The sequence below is a fragment of the Barbus barbus genome (genome assembly GCF_936440315.1).
Source record: "Barbus barbus genome assembly, chromosome: 39".
NCBI lineage: Eukaryota > Metazoa > Chordata > Actinopteri > Cypriniformes > Cyprinidae > Barbus > Barbus barbus.
Genome location: NC_136717.1, coordinates 17,660,296 through 17,684,234, shown reverse-complemented (window position 1 = coordinate 17,684,234; position 23,939 = coordinate 17,660,296). Strand labels below are relative to the sequence as shown.

The 23,939-nt window shown below is 37.5% G+C and overlaps 2 protein-coding genes across 5 annotated transcripts in view; both read left to right on the top strand.

Moving 5' to 3' along the window:
* Positions 1-5,344, top strand: part of LOC306858343 (neuronal cell adhesion molecule-like) — a 56,405-nt gene extending 51,061 nt beyond the window's left edge. For 2 of the 4 annotated variants that reach the window (XM_079398838.1, XM_079398839.1), the window contains exons 27-28: positions 1,095-1,173; positions 2,542-5,344. In XM_079398838.1, coding sequence (XP_079254964.1) covers positions 1,095-1,173; positions 2,542-2,776 — 314 coding nt within the window. In that variant the 3' untranslated portion in view covers positions 2,777-5,344. The remainder of the gene's footprint in view (positions 1-1,094; positions 1,174-2,541) is intronic. The other 2 variants (XM_079398840.1, XM_079398841.1) reach the window with 1 other exon arrangement.
* A 4,185-nt stretch (positions 5,345-9,529) lies between these two features.
* On the top strand, positions 9,530-22,745 carry LOC306858185 (contactin-1-like). The gene is made up of 24 exons (XM_079398600.1): positions 9,530-9,705; positions 11,067-11,147; positions 12,968-13,009; positions 13,134-13,260; positions 13,407-13,588; positions 13,704-13,799; positions 14,318-14,524; positions 14,633-14,732; positions 15,043-15,224; positions 16,281-16,405; positions 16,502-16,619; positions 16,747-16,897; positions 17,018-17,145; positions 18,498-18,670; positions 18,749-18,872; positions 19,010-19,177; positions 19,784-19,933; positions 20,042-20,112; positions 20,209-20,440; positions 20,801-20,913; positions 20,988-21,177; positions 21,286-21,401; positions 21,765-21,921; positions 22,122-22,745. The coding sequence occupies exons 2-24, from the start codon at positions 11,093-11,095 to the stop codon at positions 22,202-22,204; spliced, it is 3,090 nt and encodes a 1,029-aa protein (XP_079254726.1). The 5' UTR covers positions 9,530-9,705; positions 11,067-11,092; the 3' UTR covers positions 22,205-22,745.
* The last annotated feature ends 1,194 nt before the right edge of the window (positions 22,746-23,939 follow it).

Below are 23,939 nucleotides of genomic sequence, written 5' to 3'. Positions count from 1 at the left end.
CCGGCATTTTGTGAGTGAGTGCGGTGTCGCGTTCCTCCGCGACACCCACAGTGAACGGAGAGCCCACACAAAGCAAAGCATAATCCATGAATTTACTAAGAGATGAACGGGGACCCTCGCGGATTAACTGAGTCTTGAGCGGCTGATTAATGCCCTCACAGAAAAAAATCTATGAGTGCGTAGTCCGGCAGATCAGAAAAATAGGCAAGGTCTAAATACTCCTGAATATAATCCTCGAGCGGTCGCGAGCCCTGCTCGAGGGTTAATAACAGTCGTGCACAGTCCATACCTGGCCAATGTCCTCTGGAAAAGCCACTGGATCCTTGTGTGGCCGAGTATTCTGTTACGGGGCTGACGAGACGTGAGACGTGCGGATCCATATGCAAGGCTTTATTATAAAACATGGTCAGAAACAGGCAGGGTCAGACATCGGCAAACAGGTATGGCAAGGGCAAGACAGAGCAATCCGTGGAACAAGCGTGGGTCAACGATGAGCGAACAGTATCCAAAGGGGCAAGGCAGAGAGAGAATCCAGAGTCGAGAGCAATAATCCAAACGGGGAGCGAACACAGTCCAAACGGCAAGGCGAAGGGTTAATCCAGGAAACACGGGCAGGGTCAGACACGGCAGGAAAACAAGGCAAGACTAGGACTAGAATAATGGCTCTGTAGAGTTGCTATCGCTATGCGAGTGATATACGCTAACAATACTCGGCCCTGAGCAAGAGCAATCCCAGGCTTAAATAGAGTGATGGTGATTGTGAAATGGTGATCAGGTGTGTGTGATGAGTGAATGGTGACAGCTGATCTGTGCAATGCATAGTGGGAAATGGAGTCCAATGTGTTGTGTAGTGTGAAAAGTCCATGTGGTGAACGGGTGACCTCTGGTGGTGAATGAGTGGAAGTGCATGGCCAGGATTCGTGACAGGTAGTACATTTGTGTGGTGCTAAAGCTGAATCTGAATTTCTTTAAACGGTGCACAGGCCACATAAAAAAATCTGTAAAACAAAAAAGAAATATTTAAGATTCTACACACACATGTAAACCCTGTGAACCTCAATACCATACAACTTGTTGATTTTCCAATCTCATAGTAAAAGAAAAAGAAGATGCCCATCAAGACCCAGAAATCCAGCCCATGAAAGAAGATGATGGGACATTTGGGGAGTACAGGTGAGGAAAACAACATATAGTAGTTAATCTACACCTATTTATATCACTTTGATAAGAAATCATGAAAAATAAATGTTTAAATTGTTAAAGTGATGTTGTTGTTTCACGACTGATTGAAAGCAAACTTACTTCTCCTCTTGCTCAGGGATTCAGACCGTAATTGTTTCATTCCTCTGAGATGAATGTAAACATCTTTGTCCTCACCACAAAACAGCTTAAAGAAAGCAGGAGCAAACCTGTGTATTATATGACTGTTTTTACATTTTCATTCATTTACCACATTTCGAGTGTCAAATCAATTGCCTTCCTCATTTACGTTAATGATGGATTTATTGCTGTGATTTATTTAGTCTTGTGTCATCATTAATATTTATTGCAATATTTATCATAATTTTTGTTTATATTTGTGTGTATTTTTTTGTAACATGTTTGGTCATATTGTCATTATTATATTAGTAAAATATTATAAAGAATATAAAAAATAGTAAAAAATTATAAATATTACTGCATGGTCTCCCGATAGCTAATTCAGGACATAAATTCAATATAGAAATATTATATATTAAATATTAATTAAACTATATATAATGTACCTTGGAATATTTGAAATCATTACAATTCAATTTCAGCTTCTGAAAGTGCCAAATCAGAATCGCATTTGACAGCAGCCATCAGCCATGATTGTTTTGTTGTGTTGTGTTAACATTTCACATGTCCTGTTCAGAAAGTCCATCATTTGTTGTGTATGATGTCCCTGCATACATTTTGTCTTTACTCTAAAGTGATAACCTCATTGTCAACCATGTCAGTCTGTCTCATTTGTTCCTCCTGTGTGTTTTAATTTTGGGGGGAGTTCAGATCTACAGAAAGGTAAGAGGGGCTTCGCAAGTCTTGCATGCATAAAATCCCCCATTATTCATCTTCTAGCTACAATAGAAAATCAAACAGATGGCTGTAAATTTTATGGTCAAGCCAAACCCAACCTTGACTAAACCTTTAAATCCGAAAAAAAAAAAAAAAATGCATAGTTATTTGTATTTTTGGATTGCATATTGTGATTTTACTTTATTTTATTTATATTTTACTGCATTTGTTTAGAAATCCTCAATGGTTATTTATGGTTTTTCCAGTTTTGAGAGATGTCGTTTATGCATTATGATGAATGTGGCCAAATTTACCCTTCCGAATGCACGTTATGAACCTCTACTGCCTTCCGGATATAAGAGAGACGCATATAAGGACCGTTGTGAAAATACCTGCACTAAACAGCATGTTGGAAATGGACAATCTCCAATATCTAGTTTAGGTGGATTAAATTGTGCTATTGTAATATCCTCCCCTCCCTCTTGTCTCTACTCTTTACATCAGTGACACAGAGGATCACAAGCCCTTGAAAGGCAGCCGGACCCCATCCAATGGGACGGTCAAGAAGGACGACAGTGACGACAGCCTGGTGGATTACGGCGAGGGAGGAGACGGCCAGTTCAACGAGGACGGCTCATTCATCGGCCAGTACAGCGGGAAGAAGGAAAAAGACACGGCGGAGGGCAACGAGAGTTCGGAGGCTCCTTCTCCGGTCAACGCAATGAACTCCTTTGTGTAATTGCCTGGAAGCGCCTCGTGACCTTTGACCCATCCAACACCCCACCTCCTTGTCACTCCATCATATGGAGAACAGTCTCTATTGCACTGTGACCCCCTAACATCACAGCAAAAGAAATCAAATAAACGCCCCTAATGAAAGACAGTGAGAATGCGTGAAGAGGGCCAGTCCAAGCTTCACCGCGATTGGTCGGAATGAAAGTCACGTGACATTGAGACATATTAAGTGTATTATCTCACAGCGAGCCTACATATATATTGATATATGTGTATAGGAATATATAAATTGACATATATTTTATTAACATGGCCCCGTTTGCGTCAGATGGCATTGTATCACACCATCTCGCTCCTTGGACTCGCATGGAATCAGTAATTGACGTCACACCCTCAGCATTAAGGTGCGGTCACATTTACAGTTATTCTGCAAATATTCACAAGCAAAATCCAGTCGTTTCGGTAGGAATCGGTGCGATTTCGCATTAGTAAACAGGTTCAAATTTTCACGGATTCAAAGTGACTTCAGTGTGAACAGTGCCTCATTCATCGCTACACTATTGACAATATACAACAGACTTTTTTTTGTGTGCACAAAATTTCGCTAATGTGACCGCACCTTTAGCCAGCATTGTGGAGACCGTGAACCTCGTCTGACTATATGATACTCACTTTTGCTACACAGCTAATGCCTGTTGCGTTCTGTCATCAGTGTTCAAATCGGTATTATGCACATTTCAGGCACCAATGTCTTTGTGGGCATTGTTGTGAAGTATGTAATACGTGTAAAAGCTGTTCTTAGGCGTCAGAAGTTTTGAATATACAAAAAAATCCACAGAATTTAAAAACTGGTTATCAAGGATGTGAGGTAGCATGTTTTTGACACACAAGCACTCTACACAGACTTGGTTTATCCTTTTCTCAGTTCTCTTGTTGTTTATTTTGCACCCTGTGTTTGTTCTATTTACTTTACGACTAAATTTTTCAATGTTTTATCCCTGAAGAAAAGTCATCGTTAGACTAGTTAAGGTTCAATTCATCCAGGACTGTTATTGTGAAGGAAAGCCCCCCCCCAAGTCAGTCATGTAGCCACCAGTGACCCCACTTTGGGCGCCAGAATTCACTCTGCTCTTGGTTTGGTTGTACAGTATGGGATGCATCGAAGGCCCCTCAGCACGGTTCCTTAGTGCCTTGGTAGAAAACATTATTCTATACTCAAAAATAAGATTCCCTCTCATCGCTTTGAACGCAGCCATTGTTTATATCAGTACTGCAAGCGACACTGAAGTCCTGGGCTGAGCGAAGACCGCAAGCCTCAAGGAAATGATGTCACATACACAGCCGCCACAGAAGTCACCTCAAATTGGGGTGAGGGGCATCTCATTCCCCTTATCAACAGCTAGAAATACTGCCACTTCTCTGTAAAGAGTGAACTGCTGTTGATTGGTCTCATTTGACACATTTATGGCAACTCATGACGGCAATGGAAATGACCAACTGTGGTATTTGCAGTGGCTTGTCCTTGGGAAGATCTCAACATATGCGACACCAGTAGGCAGATATATACACATCACATGTATCACATGTAACCGTTTTTTAAATCATGTTACTGCATGTTATGAAGTATTACGAGCTGTCGAGTGTAGTGAAATCAGGGCTTCACTAAACACACGGTCGTCAGTGGTGCTGTCGTCAAATACGGCTTGAGTGTGTGCGGTTTATGCAGGCATGCATGAATATATGTGTGCGTTTGAAATGGATGTGTGTGAATGTGTGTTTATGTCTGTCCACTGTATATATGGGGCGAGCCTTTTTTTTTTGGCAAGGCCCTAGATTTTCATGATTTAGCTTGTCATAACTTGCATCAAGTTTTTTAGTTTGGAATTGTCTGCTTTTTAATGTATAGGTCTGACATTTGCTTTGTAAATATATAGCCGAAATGTTGTTTTAGACACATTAAAGGATGCCGAGGTGGCCCGTGAATGAAAAAGCTGCTGAGTTATCCTATCACAACTGAGCCCTTGAGCATGACAGTATATCCCAGAGTGCTCTAAGGGAACTGTCCCAGCAATTTGTGTACTATAAGTCACTTCGGATGAAAAAACCCACTTGAAAAGTGATGACAACCCTATTTCCTGAATCTGAAGAACAGATCAACTGATGATTGAGTATGCGTAAGGCAGCGCTGCAGAAAACCGCACAGTGTTCCACCTGAATTCACACACACATCAGCTCTTACTCTTTTAATGGCACTGTTGTTTTCTTTTCTATTTGGCCAGGTAGTTTATCACTTTTTTTCTGTAGGAAAAATAAGAAAATGGACACATCCCCAAAGAAGGAGGCCGGATTGCACTGCTGTGGGTGCAGAATGTTTTGATGTGTTTTTGTTGGAGGGGGCAAAGATGAATGAAACGTAGTGTGTGAAATAATATTCTGGTTAATGTTAAAGCTACATGAACATAAAGCATGAAAGGCTGTGAAATGGTTTACTCTATAATATAATCGCAAAAAAAATAAATATTTTGTATATAAAAGGATTCAAATAAATGTTGGTTTCCGGATTTCACTACCATCTGCCTGTTTTTGATTTTATTCCTTATCTTGATCAAAGAACATTCATTCTATTAAATCAAAGACAATATAATTTTTTGTTGCTAATACAATTTTTTTTAATGTCAAAGCGACTTTTAAAGTCAAAGATAATTCAAGCATTTGAAGCTTATATACAGTGGGTACGGAAAGTATTCAGACCCCCTTAAATTTTTCACTCTTTGTTATATTGCAGCCATTTGCTAAAATCATTTTAAGTTCTTTTTTTTTTTCCTCATTAATGTACACACAGCACCCCATATTGACAGAAAAACACAGAATTGTTGACATTTTTGAATATTTATTAAAAAATAAAAACTGAAATATCACAAGGTCCTAAGTATTCAGACCCTTTGCTGTGACACTCATATATTTAACTCAGGTGCTGTCCATTTCTTCGGATCATCCTTGAGATGGTTCTACACCTTCATTTGAGTCCAGTTGTGTTTGATTATACTGACTGGACTTGATTAGGAAAGCCACACACCTGTCTATATAAGACCTTACAGCTCACAGTGCATGTCAGAGCAAATGAGAATCATGAGGTCAAAGGAACTGCCTGAAGAGCTCAGAGACAGAATTGTGGCAAGGCACAGATCTGGCCAAGATTACAAAAAAAATTCTGCTGTACATAAGGTTCCTAAGAGCACAGTGGCCTCCATAATCCTTAAATGGATGACGTTTGGGATGACCAGAACCCTTCTTAGAGCTGGCCGTCCGGCCAAACTGAGCTATCGGTGGAGAAGAACCTTGGTGAGAGAGGTAAAGAAGAACCCAAAGATCACTGTGGCTGACCTCCAGAGATGCAGTCGGGAGATGGGAGAAAGTTGTAGAAAGTCAACCATCACTGCAGCCCTCCACCAGTCGGGGCTTTATGGCAGAGTGGCCCGACAGAAGCCTCTCCTCAGTGCAAGACACAAAAAAACACCTGAAGGACTACGAGATGGTGAGAAAAAAGATTATCTGGTCTGATGAGACCAAGATAGAACTTTTTGGCCTTAATTCTAAGCAGTATGTGTAGAGAAAACCAGGCACTGCTCATCACCTGTCCAATACAGTCCCAACAGTGAAGCATGGTGCTGGCAGCATCATGCTGTGGGGGTGTTTTTCAGCTGCAGGGACAGGACGACTGGTTGCAATCGAATGAAAGATGAATGCGGCCAAGTACAGGGATATCCTGGACAAAAACCTGTCTGAGTGCTCAGGACCTCAGACTGGGCCGAAGGTTTACCTTCCAACAAGACAATTACCCTAAGCACACAGCTAAAATAACGAAGGAGTGGCTTCACAACAACTCCGTGATTGTACTTGAATGGCCCAGCCAGAGCCCTGACTTAAACCCAATTGAGCATCTCCGGAGAGACCTAAAAATGGCTGTCCACCAACGTTTACCATCCAACCTGACAGAACTGGAGAGGATCTGCAAGGAGGAATGGCAGAGGATCCCCAAATCCAGGTGTGAAAAACTTGTTGCATCTTTCCCAAAAAGACTCATGGCTGTATTAGATCAAAAGGGTGCTTCTACTAAATACTGAGCAAAGGGTCTGAATACTTAGGACCATGTGATATTTCAGTTTTTCTTTTTTAATAAATCTGCAAAAAAGTCAACAATTCTGTGTTTTTCTGTCAATATGGGGTGCTGTGTGTTGATTAATGAGGAAAAAAATGAACTTAAATGATTTTAGCAAATGGGTGCAATATAACAAAGAGTGAAAAATTTAAGGGGGTCTGAATACTTTCCGTACCCACTGTATATATATATATATATATATATATATATATATATATATAACCTTCTCATTGCTGGTATATTGTGTGTGTGTGTGTGTATATATATATATATATATATATATACAGTCCCCTCCATAATTATTGGAGCAGTAAAGACAAAATTGCTCTGTTGGCTGTGGAGTCAAGACATTTGCAAATATGATAAAAAGATGAATATGAGACAAAACTACAGAATGTCACATTTTATTATTAGCTGTTTCAACGCATACATGTTTTAGCAAATAAAAAGAACAGCACTTTTAGGGTTCATCCCACTCATTGATGTGAGCATAAGTATTGGGACAGTTGAACATAAGACAGATATAAAAGATTAAAAGCTATTATTTAGTTGCAGATCCCTTGCGCAATCACAGCAGTGAGTCTGTGACCCATAGACATCACCAGACTCTTGGTCTCATCCTTTGAAATACTTTTCCCAGCCTTTAATGCAGCCAATTACAATTGTTGCTTGTTTTGGGGAGTTTCTGCCTTTACTCTCCTCTTCAGCTGGTGAAATTCATGTTCAGTTGGATTTAAATCTGGAGATTGACTTGGGTAATCTAAGACTTTCCATTTCTTTGCTCTTATAAATTCCTTGACTGAACTGGCAGGGTGTTTTGGGTCATTGTCCTGATGCAATATGAAGCACTTCCCAATGAATCTGGTGGCATTTTCTTGAATATTGGTGGGCAAGATGGTTTTGTACCCTTCCTAATTCATTCGGCTACTGTCAACATACATTAAGTCATGAGTAAAGCTGAGAGGGCCTGTTCCAGAGGCAGCCATGCATGCCCATGCCATGACACCACCACCTCCACCATGCTTTACAGATGAGGCTGTATGCTTGGGATCATTGCAGTTCCCTTTTTTTCTCCACATTTTTGCTTTCCCATCACTTAGATAAAGGTTAATCTGTGTTTCATCGGTCCATAAACACATTTCCAAAACTCTTCTGGCTCACCTTTGTGCTTTTTTGCAAACTCCAATTTTGCCTTTCTATTTTTGGTGCTGGTCAGAGGTTTGCATCTTGCTGTGTAGCATCTGTAATTCTGTGTCAAAGTCTCCTGAGGACAGTAGATTGTCAGAGCATCACCCCAGCTTTCTGGACGTTGTTGGTGATTTTACAGACACGTCTTTTAGGGTTCATTTTCACAGCTTTTATGATTTGTCTGTCATCAACTACAGTTGTTTTCTCAGCCGATCAGGTCGTTGTTGGTTGCTGGTGTCGCTGGTGGTTTCCAAACTCTTGATTTCTCCATGCCCTTTGTTTTTGCTATAGCTCTAATTGACTTCCTCTTTTCTTTTAGCATCCAAATTACTTGCTTTTCTCTCAAAGTCAGCTCCCTCATCTTCATCCTGGTTTGTGTGTGTCATCATCGAATGCAAGATTCAGAATGCAGAAGTAATGGATATAACTGATACGACACATTCCCTGCTTTTAATATCTGAAGAATTAATGCAACAGGACACAGCTGATCACTTAGAAAGACCTGTGAGGCAACTGTTCCAATACATATGCTCACATCAGATCGAGGGATGAAACTATAAAAGTGCTGAACTTCTTAGCTGGTAAAACATCTATGTGTTGAATCACCCAATAATAAAATGTGACATTCTGTAGTTTTGTCTCATATTCATCTTTTAATCATATATATATAATTGTATTTATTATTAATGTTAATAATGTGCAGAAAAATGTAGATAATGTAACCAATTTATGGTCATATTTTTATTTAAAATGGAAATTTACCCCCAAATGATAACTTGACAGTTTCCTTTTTATAATGAAATTGTTGATCTGGTTTTCATTTTCATAATTAAATTCATTTATTTAAAATTGGCAGAAAATGCCTTCCATAGGAAAATGCATTGTCACAGTGAAAATGAAAATTAAATAATTTCATTTCATTTTCAATTTTGGCACATATTTTGCATATAGCTTTTTATAATGAAGTTGTTCATCTGGTTTTCATTTTTATAATTAAATTCATTTATTTAAAATTGGCATCTTACCCCACTGTCCCTTAAATGTTATAAGCGTTAGAATAAAACTTTAAGCATTCATCTAAGTTATTTTGGCCCTTTTATCTGATTGGACTGATTCACTTGGATTGGAATTTGGAGTCTTAAAAATTAATAATAATAAAATAAATACACTATATATATATATAGATTTATATACATTCTGCAGCCACATCTAGAGTGCCACAATTTCCTCCCTGCACTGTTTCTCCATGCAAACAAAAAATAATCTATTTCTTTCCCTCCCCCTGCCAGTGTAGGAATTTAATCCAGTGGATTTGAACAGATGTGTGTGGATAAGCCTCTTATTACCTTAAATCACCAAAAATCACGTGCTGGTCCATATACATTTTGAATTCATAATTGCCTTAAAATCACCTTAACTAGTTTGAGATCCACTGCAGCAGCACATGGACTGAGACAGCATCCCTGTCATGCGCAGCTTCCGCTCTCATAACTAGCAGCAGGCTGGAGCCGCGCTGGGCTGCGGGGCGACGTGGTGCTTCTGCTGCAGGTCTGTGGGTTTGACGGAGGATTTAACGCATTCTTCCGGTATGTTTGCTGCTCATATCATGATATGTAAAGCTTTGGGGGTTTCTGGTGAGAATACGATCTGTCTGTGACCTTGAGGAGTTTATTCTGCATGCTAAAGTCCGGATGAAGGTGTTCCGAGCAGTTTGGGAATACCGCAATGCAGAAGAACAGGGTGGATGAGTCCGGCCATTGGTGATGTCATCCCTTTATTTAAAAAAAAATACATAAAATAAACATACAAGATACGTAATAAAATTAGAATATATACTACAGGTATTATTTAAAAAAAAAATAATAAGTGTGAATTCATACAAATTTCATGATATAAGGTAGGCTTTTTTTAACATACCGATAAATTTGTTTATTGTTATGCTGAAAGAAGCTGTGATGCGAGTTAATTATATTATATTTACTTGCCTAAAGTTTAAACGGGACAGAAGTTAGTCCTCGGTTTCCTGGCAACAAAAAGGATAGAGATTGTAATGACAGTATTGTGTCGGAGGGTGGCGCTAAAGAGTTATCACCAATGACGCAGTTGTTACCAAAATACACTTAATATGTTGTTATGATCACACCAAAATATTATAATATTTAAAAAATAAGTGGGGAAAATGACAGTGAAATCTAAAGCTATTTTTATTGCTTTGTTAAATTAAAATGTAAATCCTTGTATTTCAGTGTGTTAGAAGATCATTCAGATCAGCTGTTTGAATTTTACTGCCACTCCCTTAGTATGAGTAGTATACAGTAGACATGCAGTGACCTAAATCCGAGTGTGCAGGACAAGATCAGACAGCAGATCAGAGGATGCAATGAGATTATAAGAGATTGGTGAAAATACCATGCATAGAAGTAGACCACATGTGCATAGAGAGATTATTTAGAGAGATTGATGGCCAAACATGTTCTTGAGATGCATAATGAATGGACACATTTTAGGAGACAGATAAAAATGTCCTTGCTCACCCTCTGTAAGCATGTATAAAAGTGCAGTGGCAGCAAAAAAGAGATGCTGCATGTGTTAGCAAGGATTGCATGTTGCATATAGCAACTGTGTATGTGTGCATGTGTTTATGCTAAGATTCAGATTTACCTTTCCTTTATGTGTTACATCTGCAGTCATTACTGAAATCGTGTGTGTAAACATGCATGTCTACATAGTCTGTGTGTGAGTGAGAGAGAAGGTGTGGATTGCTGATTCACTTTTAACATTCGTAGGATGTGATAAATTGTAAATGTTTCCATTTTGGGCACAATCTACTGCAGTTTGTACATCAGAGTGAGACAATGCAGCTTTCAGTAGCTTTCATCACTGCAGCTACTGTATACAGCATTTCACCCACACACACACACGTTCTTTCTGTTTTTCTCTTTCTCAGGCGTGGTTTTTAACTGTAAGCTCAAGATGGTGACCCCAGCCATGCTTCTGTATGTGCTGTCTTGCTTCTTCTTATTGGCTGGTGAGGAACTGTGTGTGTGTTTATTTAGATAATTTTACAAAGTTATCTAGCTGAATTAATTTTGTCCAGGAGCGTCTTCAAGGGTAGAAACTTTTACTCTTGACATTAAGAAGTTTTCTTTTAGAGCTTGAGTTAGGAAACTTCTATATACCAAATTTGGGTGCAGCCAGTGGTCCCTATATCACAAAATTATAGCTCACCCAAAAATTTGCTAAAAATGTTCTCACCCTCAGGCCATTCAAGATGTAGATGAGTTTGTTCACTGAAGCAGATTTGGAGAAATTTAGCATTACATTACTTGCTCAGCAATGGATCCTCTGCAGTGAATGGGTGCCGTCAGAATGAGAGTCTAAACATCTGATAAAAACATCACAATAATCGATAACGTGACGATCAAATAACATCTTGTGAAGCAAAAAGCTGCATGTTTGTGATCAACAGACCCATCATTAAGACATTTTTTGACTTCGAATTGTTTCAGACTAAAACATAGGTCCTCTATCCATAATATTACTTTATCCAGTGAAAAAGTTGTCTGAATCAGGAGAGAAATAAACACAGATCAAGTGAAAACAGTCCTAAACAGTTTTAAACAAACATGTCGGTGGATTTTGATGTGAGAGGACAACAGGGGATGGACCTTTTCACTGAAAGAAGCATTATTATGAATTACGGACTTAAATTTAGCATGCATTATTATGAAAAACGGTTTAAATTTAAAATGCTGTAATGATGGATTTGTTTTTTTTCAAACCCAGCTTTTTGCTTCAGAAGACATTAAAGGGATAGTTCACCCAAAAATGGAAAATTTATGTTTATCTGCTTACCCCCAGAGCATCCAAGATATAGGTGACTTTGTTTCTTCAGTTGAACACAAACTAAGATTTTTAACTCAAACCGTTGCAATCTGTCAGTCATATAATCACAGTCAATGGGACTCACGGCTTTGAGAGACAAAAAAACATACATAGACTAAACCAAATTAAACCCTGCAGCTCGTGACGATACATTGAGGTCTTAAGACACGAAACAATCGGTCTGTGCAAGAAACTGAAAAGTATTTATATAATTTTTTACTTCTGATCCACCGCAATGTCCTGAGAGCGTTCACAACAGCTGGTGCGTGACGCGTCAACGTGCTCTGGCATAGTAGCGCCAGCTATTGTGAACACGCTCAGGACAGTTGGACATTGTGGTGGATGAGAGGTAAAAAATTATATAAGTCAGTTTCTTGCACAGACTGATTGTTTTGTGTCTTAAGACCTCAATGTATCACCACGAGCCGCAGGATTTAATTTGGTTTTGTCTGTGTATGTTTTTTTGACTCATTATATGACCCATTATATGACTGACAGACAGCAACGGTTTGAGTTAAAAATCTTTGTTTGTGTTCTACTGAAGAAACAAAGTCACCTACATCTTGGATGCCCTGGGGGTGAGCAGATAAACATCAAATTTTCATTTTTGGGTGTATTGTGATGTTTTTATCAGCTGTTTGGACTCTCATTCTGACGGCACCCATTCACTGCAGAGGATGCATTGGTGAGCAAGTGAAGTAATGAAAAACTCCAAATCTGTTCTGATAAACAAACAAATCTTCACTTGTACATCTCGGAAAGCCCGAGGGTTGGTAATATTAAGCGAATTTTCATTTTTGGGTGAACTATTCCTTTAAATTATGTATGTATATTTGTATCCCTAAACATTTATTTAATACCAAATGTAAAAAGAAATGTCTATATTATGGATATTCTCATAAAACAAACGATTCAAAGTGCTGTTGAAGTAATTAAAGTTGTTTGAAATGTTTTTTTTTTCAGCTGCAATTAAACCCAGGATATTTGAACCCAGAATTTTTGACAGTGAGTCTTTGACTTTTACCTACAAGTAAATACGTAAAATGAAGTATTGATGTTTTTCAGAATTGAATTGTTAGGTTGATTTTTGCATACTGAATGTAATGCTGGCTCATGTCATGTCCATCAGAGGAGGCCACAGGCTTTGGGCCCATATTTGAGGAGGAGCCCTTGGACACAGTGTATGCGGAGGATTCACCTGAGAACAAAATTTCCATGAACTGCAGGGCACGGGCCAATCCTCCGGCCCTTATCAAGTACATTTTTCACTTCTGATCTTGCACTTTGTTTGTCATTACCTCTGGTAATTGAAGGGAGGTGTTTACTAGATTGTTCATACTTGCAAGAAGAATATTTGAGAAGATCAATAAGAAGGTCATTAATAAAATGCTATATTTCACAGATGGTGGTTAAACAACTGGGAAATTAAACTGATGGAACAGCCTGATGAGCACTTCAGCCTGGTGGGAGGAAACCTGGTCATCACCAACCCAGACAAGGGCAAGCATGCTGGGAAATATGTGTGTGTGGCTAAGAACGTGTATGGCACTGTCATCAGCAAAGAGGCCACCGTCAAATTTGGATGTATGTGACAGATACAGTAGGATTTCTTATGTTTGTAAAGATTATAAACTGTTTGTCTGTTTTGTCACATTCTCTTCTCAGTGTTTTTTCTTTTTTTTTCTTTTTCTGGCTGTAGACCTCAACCAGTTCCCTACAGATGAGAGAGAGCCGGTGAATGTTAAGGAAGGACAGGGAGCGGTACTGCTGTGTTCTCCTCCCTCTCGCTATCCAAGTAAGAGGTTCCATTTGTTAACATTACGTATCTATATTATTTAACATGAACTAACAAGCAAAAATTAACAAGCACATTTATTAATCTTCATGTTAATTTTAGCATTTACTAATACATTATCAAAAGTTGTATCTGTTAATATTATTTAATGAACCTGAGCTAACATGAACTAACAATGAACAGTTGTATTTTTATTAATTAATGTTAATAAAGATTAATAAATACATTTGTTTTTTCCATTGTTATATAATGTTAGTCAATGCATTAACCAATGTTAATATATACAAATACCATACTCTCAGGAAAAAAGGTACAATGTCATTGGGACGGTATCTTTTCAAAAGGTACAAATGTGTACATTTAAGGTACTAAAAGGTATCGTCCCAGTGACAGCTTTTGTACCTTTTTTTCTGTGAGTGCATTATACTTTACAATCATAGAGGTAATTTAGGCTCACATACACTTTCCTTCCAGCAACCGAAATCTCATTTCTGTCAGTTGTTTTGTTTGTCTCTCAGGTGAGGTGTTGTTCCGCTGGATCTACAATGATTTCCCCAACTTCATCATCCCAGACCAGAGGCGTTTCGTGTCTCAGACCACTGGGAATATGTACATCGCTAAAGTCGAGGCATCTGATGTTGGGAATTATTCTTGCTTTGTGTCAAGCCCCACCATCGGCAAGAGTGTTTTCAGCATGCCGATTCCTCTGATTCCACAAATAGAGAGTGAGTGCTGTCACATTACCCACAATGGCAAGATGTTTCCTCGTAATTGCCTTCCTGAGACAGCTGTTGTTTTAAAAGGTTAATTAATGATCTCTGCCCTTCACACAGAGGAGGTGAAGCGGTATCCTGCTGATATCCGTGTGAAATTCCCCAAGACTTATGCTTTGGTGCATCAGAACATCACTCTGGAGTGCTTTGCCCTTGGAAAGTGAGTCGACAAATGCAGATACTGTCCACATAGTCTGCATAGTACTGATACCATGATGATTCCATGGTAATTTCATATATGCAATACAATGGTACTGAATGAATACACTATTGATTTACCATGGTCTTAACAGGCTACCTGAAGTATTTCAAAGGATATGAGAGTGTAATTCTGGTACATGTCCAATAAACAAATTTGTAATACAACTTTATTGTTAGCGAATCATAGTCATTCACACAATAGTATTAGATTTGTTCTTCACTCGTTTTCGGTTATTTCTAACCATTTAAACTCAATGTTTACCTTTCAGTCCGCTCCCACACATCCGCTGGAGGAAGTTAGATGCTGATCTCCCGCCCAACTATGAGGTCAGCATGAATGGAGCTTTACTGCACCTGATTAACGTTCAGTATGAGGATGAAGGGAGCTACGAGTGTGAGACACTCAACGTTAAAGGCATGGACTGGTATCGACAGTGGCTCTATGTGGAAGGTAAAACAAACTCAAATTTTAAAAGACAGACACTGGTTTAGTTCTGTTTATATACGGCTTATAATACCAATTATAAAAAGTATATTATATTATATTATCAGGGGTTCACGGGTTGTTCAGCTTGGTTCTTATAAGAACATATGGAGATTTGGTTTGGTCCTCACAGTGACCCATTAAATATATTTATAAAAAATAAATAAATTAATAATAGTGATGATGATATTATTGCTCTTTATTTATTTATTTTTAAATAAAAATAATAAAGTGTGATAATACTATTATATTTTAAAATAAAAAGGGAGTGTTAAATAAAAATACTATTATTTTGCAGTAAACTTAAAAATAAAATGCTATGCTAAAAATAAAATATGAATTTTCATAATTGTCAAACTTAAAATCAGCAAGCTTTTATATTATATTATATTATTATATATGATCGGTAAGATTTTTAGTTTTATTTTTTTAAAGAAATCTCTAAGATGCTCACCTAGGCTGCATTTATTTCATATAAAATACAGTAAAACAGGAAAATTTTGAAAATATTGCAATGTAAAATAACAGTTTTTTTAAATTAATATAGTTTAAATTTGAGTTTATTCTTGTGATGGTAAAGCTGAATTTTCAGCAGCCATTACTGCATTTTTTCCATCAGAAATGATTCTAATATGCTGATTTCCCATTATTACTATTACTATTACTTAAGGTGCTTCAAATTTTTGTGTGAACTGGGATTCTTTGATGAATTGAACGTTAAAAAAAACTATTTATTTGATCTTTTGTAACATTATATATCTTTACTGTCACTTCTGATCAATTTAATGCATCCTTGCTGAATAAAACTATTAATTTCTTTATTTAAAAAAATAGCTGTGTCCAAAATCAAATACTTCCCTACTATATAGTATGCAAAAAACAGTACACTAAAAGAGTAGTAGTGACAGTAACAACATGGTGGATTTAGTACATGTTCATAACATCTTGCACAAAGTAAGTTATCTACAAGACAGTATTGGATTTCAAATGATTTCAAACGTGTCTGTGTGATTGTGTCCTCAGGTGCTCCGGAGTGGGCAGAGCACATCAACGACACGGAGAAAGATGTTGGAAGTGAACTAACTCTCAGATGTGTTGCTGTGGGGAAGCCTTTACCATGGATACGCTGGCTGAAGGACGGCTATTCGGTGAATACTGTTTTATTTGTTTAGGAAAACCCATATGAGATTGTTTTATATCAAGTAATCATATGTGTTCTGCTACATTTTTTTCTTTTCTTTTAGTATGGCAAAGGGGAGCTGAAGTTCTCCAGTCTCACGTTTGAGGATTCGGGGATGTATCAGTGTATTGCTGAGAATGAATGGGGGAGCATCTATGCCAGTGCCGAGCTTCGTGTCGTCTGTGAGCTTTTAACTGCATCTTTATGCTTTCAAGTAGAGCTTACATAGAAAAAAAAAGAACTGGAAGTGTCTTAAAAAGGTACCTAATTATTGTTGAAAGTTGAGTGTCTCCAATGGTCTCTTCACAGCCTGTGCACCAACATTTATTTATAATCCAGTGAAGAAGGTTCTGCTCGGGGCTGAAAACGGACGTGTGGTTATAGAGTGCAAACCACGTGCTGCTCCTAAACCCAAGTTCATCTGGAAACGAGGTTTAGAGCTGCTGACCAACTCTTCAAGGTTAGTCAGTCGGTCTTAAATGCTTGCATTTACTTACAGGTGAATCATAATGTTGTGGCAGAGACAGAAGCTTAGCTGCAGTTATCTTTATCCTCTTCTCTCTTCGTCCTTATTTTTCAGGATGTTAATTTGGGATGATGGAAGTTTGGAGATTCTGAACGTGTCAAAAAGTGATGAAGGCTCATACACATGCTATGCTGAGAATGACCGCGGCAAATCCAACAGCACAGGGACCCTCACTATCACCGGTCAGACAACATTCAAATTTCGTCACCTATAATGATTGTCAGTTTAGACGATAGCAACTATTTTATTTTCTTTTATACCAGTTTAGACAATACCAACTTATTTTATTTTTAATTATTTTTACCAGTGTAGACAACACCATCATTTTATTTTATTTAGGTCAGTTTAACTTCAGACATATGGAGGGCCAAATTAGGCCTACTCAAAATTAAATAATTAAATAAATGTTGAAATATATAAATAAATTGTTAAATACATAATGACAAAATTAAATGCATAAATATTTTCTGTCAGATTGACGTAGTTCTGTACAGACCGCTCCCACGAAAGTTGGTTGATAAGGCCGTCTTACCTTAGATGCGCCCTGAGTGATCTGAGAAACCTGAGTAAGCTGTAAACAGTCTGACCGCCATTGTGTCCACTCCGGTGCAGGGGAAGACAAGAATGTCTCTGATTAAGCCATTGAAGTGTTTTGTTGTTGGATGTAATAATGAATATAGACATCTGAGCTGCTGAAGACGCAGAGGATTAATGTTACTTTCGCTTTGAAGTGAATGCGCCGATCCGCGATCTGCCTAAATGAGTCTCTGTTCGCGCGAATCATTTGTGATCCAGCCTCAGCTACAGAAGAAGTGAGTATAAGGGTTTTTTATGAATCTTTGCAAATCGCCTTTCCTAATAATGTGCTAGTTAGCCAGTTTCGCAGAGTTTTCAGTCTGCTCGTCACTCCACGAAAGAGAGGGGCGGGGTCAGCAGAGCTAATTAGCATTTAAAGAGGACTAAAAAAACGGCTTGCTGAAAACAGAGCTGATTTTGACAGGGTAAAGGTGTTTTTTACACTACCATTGAGAAATTTTAACTAAAGAATGTTATAGACTTTTCATTAAGACCCTAAATAATCATATCAACTTGTGTAAAATGGGCATCCGATGACCCCTTTAAAATTATGTCATTGTCAACGTTTTGATTGACAACTTCATCTGCAAGAGTCAACAACGGATCTTGTACCATGCTCAGCCATAGCTCGTGATGCAAAAAAAACAAGGCGCTTAAACTTTATAGACCAAAGAAATTGAGTTTGAAAGGTGACACCAGCCACTATTGAGAGACGTGCCGACAATCATAACCCTGAAAATGAAATGTGGAGGGAGTAAATAATTAAATAGTTACATAAATATTTATATATTTGTTTATGTATTTAATTATTTCATTATGTATTTAACAATGTATTTATATATTTCAACATTTATTTAATTATTTAATTTTGAGTAATTTGGCCCTCCATGCTTGTAACTTCTCAGTTAAAATGAGGTAATATAAGGTGTATGCATTTGTGTCCGTTTCATTTTCTCAGAGGCCACCAAAATCACAGAGGCTCCATCAGACACTGAGGCGGTTGTAGGTGACACTACGATTCTCCAATGCTCTGCATCATTTGACCCCAGCCTGGACATCACCTTCATTTGGACTGTTGACTCCTACGTCATCAACTTCTACACTGACTTCGAACACTATGAGCTGCTCATGGTGAGCAGAGACAGGAATCTCAGGCGTGCTGTTCTCAGGAAGACAAGTCATTTCAATGTGTGTGTGTGTGTTTTGCAGGGTCACGAGAACAGTGGGGACCTGCTGATCAAGAACATTCAGGTGAGGCACGCAGGACGCTATTCCTGCACAGCTCAGACTATAGTGGACAACGCCACCGCAGAAGCTGATATTTCTGTCAAAGGTTGGTGATTTGAACTCTGTGTGACCTAGCTTATTAAAATAATACCTCTGTTATGTGCATATAATCAAAAACCTGAACAAAACTGTATTAAAAACAATGCAGTGATGTTTAGTTTGTTTGTACTGTTTTCGCTTCAGGTTTGCCTGGTCCTCCAGGTGGTGTCCGTGTGGAAGAGATCGGAGACACGTCAGTAAAGCTACGATGGAGTCTTGGATCAGACCACGGTAGCTCTCTTATTCAACATGTTGTACAAACACGAGAATTTTATGCCCTGGATCCTGAGGACTGGAAAACCGCATCCACCTGTGAGTCCACTAGAGGGAGACAAAACACACATTTGAAGCATGTGCAACTAACTTTTTCTTAGAAACTGGTCTGAAAAATAATACTTAATGAATGTTTTTTGTACAAATGTTTGTTGTATTTTAGAATACAATTAATTTAATAAGATTGGACTTTTCCAACTAATTTTCTTTGAAAAATGGTCTAAAAAATAATACTGAATGAATGTCTTTTTGTATGAATTTTTGTTGTATTTTAGAAAATAATTAATTTAATTAGATTTGACTTCTTCTGTCACATTTGGGAATAAGATATTGCGAAGAACGTAGTGTATTTTGCTCTTGTAATCATGTTCTGCAAACTTAAAGGGATAGTCCACCCAAAACAACTCATGACAATTTTCCCATCATACAGTATATACCCTTAAGTTGTTCCAAAACTTAATATAAATGTCTTTCTCCTGCTGAACACAAAAGAAGATATTTTGAAGAATGTTTGTAGCCAAACAGTTGCTGGTAGCCATTGACTTCCATAGTATGGAAAAATATAAGTATAATAATTTTCATTTTTGGGGGAACTATCCCTTTAAATCTGATTTATTTTTAAGAGAACAAATATTATTTTCCCAGCTCCTGTGTTTTTGGACGGATCTACGGAGTCGGCCACCATAGTTGACCTTTACCCCTGGATGCAATATGAATTCCGTGTGCATGCCATCAATGAATTTGGAGCTGGGGAAAACAGCCGTCCATCCATAAAAATCAAGACATGGGATGCCAGTGAGTTTATTTTGAAAAAGCACAGCTTTACATGTATATGTATCAGCCTAAAACTGTGACGTCCTGTGAAGCACATATACATTCTCACCCAGTTTTCTCTTGTCTCAGGGCCTACAATAGCTCCTTCTGACGTCATTGGGCAAGTGGGAATAAGCGGAGAGCTCATCGTGACCTGGACTGTACATGTTCATATGCTACTGTATTTATGCTATGCTTGTCGATCATTGGTCAGTAGCAAATTTCTGATGTTTCTCATGTTCTTATTTTCATTGCAGCCTGTAAAGCCTCAGTTCTTCTTTGGTAAAAAATTTGGCTACGTCGTGGCGTTCAAGCAGCATGAGGATTATGAATGGAAATGGTCGACTGTGGAGGATCCTGAGACTAGACGCTACGTCTACAAAGAGAGCATGACCCCAGACACTGAGATCCAGGTCAAAGTGAGCACCTACAATAGCAAAGGAGAAGGACCCTCAAGTCTTATATCGGCGGTCTACTCACCAAGGCTAGGTGAGATCCTAGATCATTATTTTACCCTTATTTTAATTTATAATTATTTTATTTTATTAATGTGTGTTTATTTTATTTTATTCTATTCCTGGAACCTCATATTAATAGCCCTATTTTCATTTATAGTTTATAATTTAATTTGATCTTATTACTGGGACCTTATTTTATTGCCACTGTTTTAATTCATCCTTTATTTTATTAATGTTTATTTTTATTTTATTGTATTACTGGAACCTTAGTATAAAACTCTTATTCAATTCATAATTTATAACTTTATTTTACTTTATTATTGGAACCTTTTATTTTAGTTGAATTTTATTTGCTCATAATAAGTTTTGACACATGTAATATCCCTCTCAGCGCCGACTGAAGCTCCATTAGACGTCTACGCCCGCCAGGTCACCTCTACAGAAGCTTTGGTCTGGTGGTTACCGGTCTACCAGGCACCGCCAAACTGGGTCGACGGATACCAGGTGAGTCCTAAGTGGAATAGTAGGTAATAATAATAATAAATTTTAATCCTCATGTCTCTTCATTTGGTATCCAGATTCGCTATTGGAGGAAGTACGATGATAATGAGGCTGCTGCCTCTCGAGTTATTGTGCACAGAACAATTAACCAAACACGCCTGGAGAACATGCGGCCTGACTCCCACTACCTCATAGAGGTACGAGCGTTCAACGGAGCTGGGCTCGGGCCACCCAGCGAGCATTGTGAAATGTTCACCAGGAGACCACGTAAGAGATTTGCCCTTCTCTACATCACTTTTATACAGATCTTACATTTGAAAAAAGAGGCTCGAGGAGCTTAAATGTACTGATAATTTATGTGTATCATCTTTCCAGCCCCAAGTCGCCTATTGAGAGTCTACAAATATGTCAGCGTCAATCGCAAATGGCTCTATCTGTATTGGGATCACATCTATAACTACTGGAATGAGTCCTATGTGGAAGGATACAAGGTGAGTCAGTTATATTTTACTTAGTATTCTAAAGACTTGAAAGACACATTCAGTAATGTCTTATTAATCTTAATGTTAAAGTTTATTTATGATTTTTGTAATATCCTTATTTTATTTTATTATTGGAATCTTTTTAACACCTTTATTTTAATTAATCTTTACACTCTATTTTATTTTATTATTTATGTTTTTTTTATTTAATATTATTTTATTTTTATTTAATTTAACTTATATTTTTTATATCCTTATTTAAATTGATAATTTATATATTTATTTAATTATTTTATTTCAATATTTTGTGTGTGTGTGTGTGTATTGATGTTTTGGAAATATGTATAACCATTTGGATTTTTCTTCTGTCAGATTTTGTTCCGGAAGGAAGGAGAGCGTTATGGGAAGCTTTACACCACAGGCAGGCACTACATTGACTTTCCCATGCCAGAGACAGGCGATTACATCATAGAGGTCCGAGCCCGCTGTGAGGGAGGTGATGGACCCATATCACAGATCAGAGTACAAGGTGAATACTGCCTTTTATTCATCATTCATTATTTTCCTACCCTAATCATGTTGATGACAATGACCAAATTCTATCTGAAGTTCTGCATACTAGTATATATTCACTACAAGGGTTGAAATACCGTTCACATAGATGCAGTTCCACAGATGTCACTGTTATTCCTGCTGATCTTTCTTACTATTGTTTTGTATTATGTTTAGGTAAAGCCTCTCTGGGCCCGGAGTCTCTCAGCATCGCTGCTGTCTTGCTGCTGGCATTGGGCTGGATGAATTTAGGCCCGTAGGCAAAAACACTTTGGCGAAATACACTTTTAAGAAACAATCTTAATATAATTTGAGTGCATTGTGGTTTTCATGGTGCAAATGAAGTTTGTTTGGGAGTGTATAATATAAAAAAATATTTGTTTGTATTTACCCTCTTGGTTTGCCTTACAAAATTCCCTCAATCAACTAATGAAATGGTATTGTAAAATAAATATATGGTAGCAGGATACGATCATTTTTTTTTTGGATGACTTTCCAGTCAGTTATTCAGAAAGAAGACATATTTATTTATTTATTAAAGAACATGTTTTGCTAGTCATTTTTTTTCTATGTCAACAGCTGCACTACATTATCACCTCTAGACATGTTCGAACGTCAGAGTTTATTTATACACTTGGTTGTCCACACATATTTAATTTCCCTTTGACAATGTTTACAAATCTATTTTTGTGACTGTGTTTGATTTTAAAATGTCTTTATTCGTATCTTATTCGTAGTATTTTGCTACAAGTTGACATCGCTATTTTCATTTGTATATCAATAAACATTGAAAACATCACCAAACAAAGTGCTTCTCAGTTTGGCTTCCTATACCAAGTTGTACATGTCAGAAAGATTGAAACTACAGTATATTTAAAGTCAATCTATTAAAGTTTTTATCTAAAATCAACAAATCTTTGAATCATGTTGATATAGAACTTAAAATAGTCCAGTATCAAACGTTATTTATTACAGTTATTTGTTAGATTTGATAAGCTACGTTTATTAAACAAACCCAAATTTAATTTAGGTTAAATGTTCAAGTAGCTGTATATGGACTACAACCGATGTCAAATGCATCAGGCAAATAAACTCACGTCCTTGTGGTAGTTGTAGTTCGTATTTAGCAAGTTGTTAGCAAGGTAGGTTTTAAGAATTCACGTTTGGGGAATGAATGTGTAATTTATTTTGTACAAAAACGTTAATCTCTTAAAGTTAACAGGCTTCATTTGAGTTATATATCCATTCGCGATGTGAATTATTTTAATAGACATCCTCTTGGTGGCCATCAGTGGTTAAACCGGCTGTTGGAGGACGCCATAAACAGAGTGGTGCTTGAACATTGCCTCCTCTTTTCGCTTAAATTTGGTTAAACTGGACAAAACAATCACACCCGTTAAGTCCATAAAAACAACTCGGCGTTGGAAGAGAAACGAGTGAGTTTTTTGCTCATTTCACTTACTGCTAATTGTTGAAATCTAAGACGCCTTGCTCTTGATGTTGGATTTATCCAGTAGATGTCAGCATAACGTTAAGAGAAGAACAATAGCAGAACAATGAATCCTATTCTCGTGTAGCCTACTGGCATTTTATTCACTTTATTCATAGTACGCAGTTACATTAATAACTTTTAAGTTACTATCATATTTGTGATATAATATGCTAGATATACAGTACACATTAGTACTGTATTTCCGAGTTTCCGATTAGGTCTCTATAATTTCTCAAACTGGTTTGTTTGTTTTACTTACCATCAGGCCATCCAAGAAAATAAAGAGTTTGTTTCTTTATCTGATCAGATTTAGAGAAATTTAGCATTGCAGTACATCACTTGCTCACCAATACATCCTCTGCAGTGAATGGGTGCCATCAGAATGAAATGAATGAGAATGAGAGTTCAAACAGCTGGTAAAAGCATCACAATAACGTTGTAAAGATAAAAGCTTTACAAAAGTGTTTGTAATCAACAAATTCATCAAGACATTTTAACTTTCT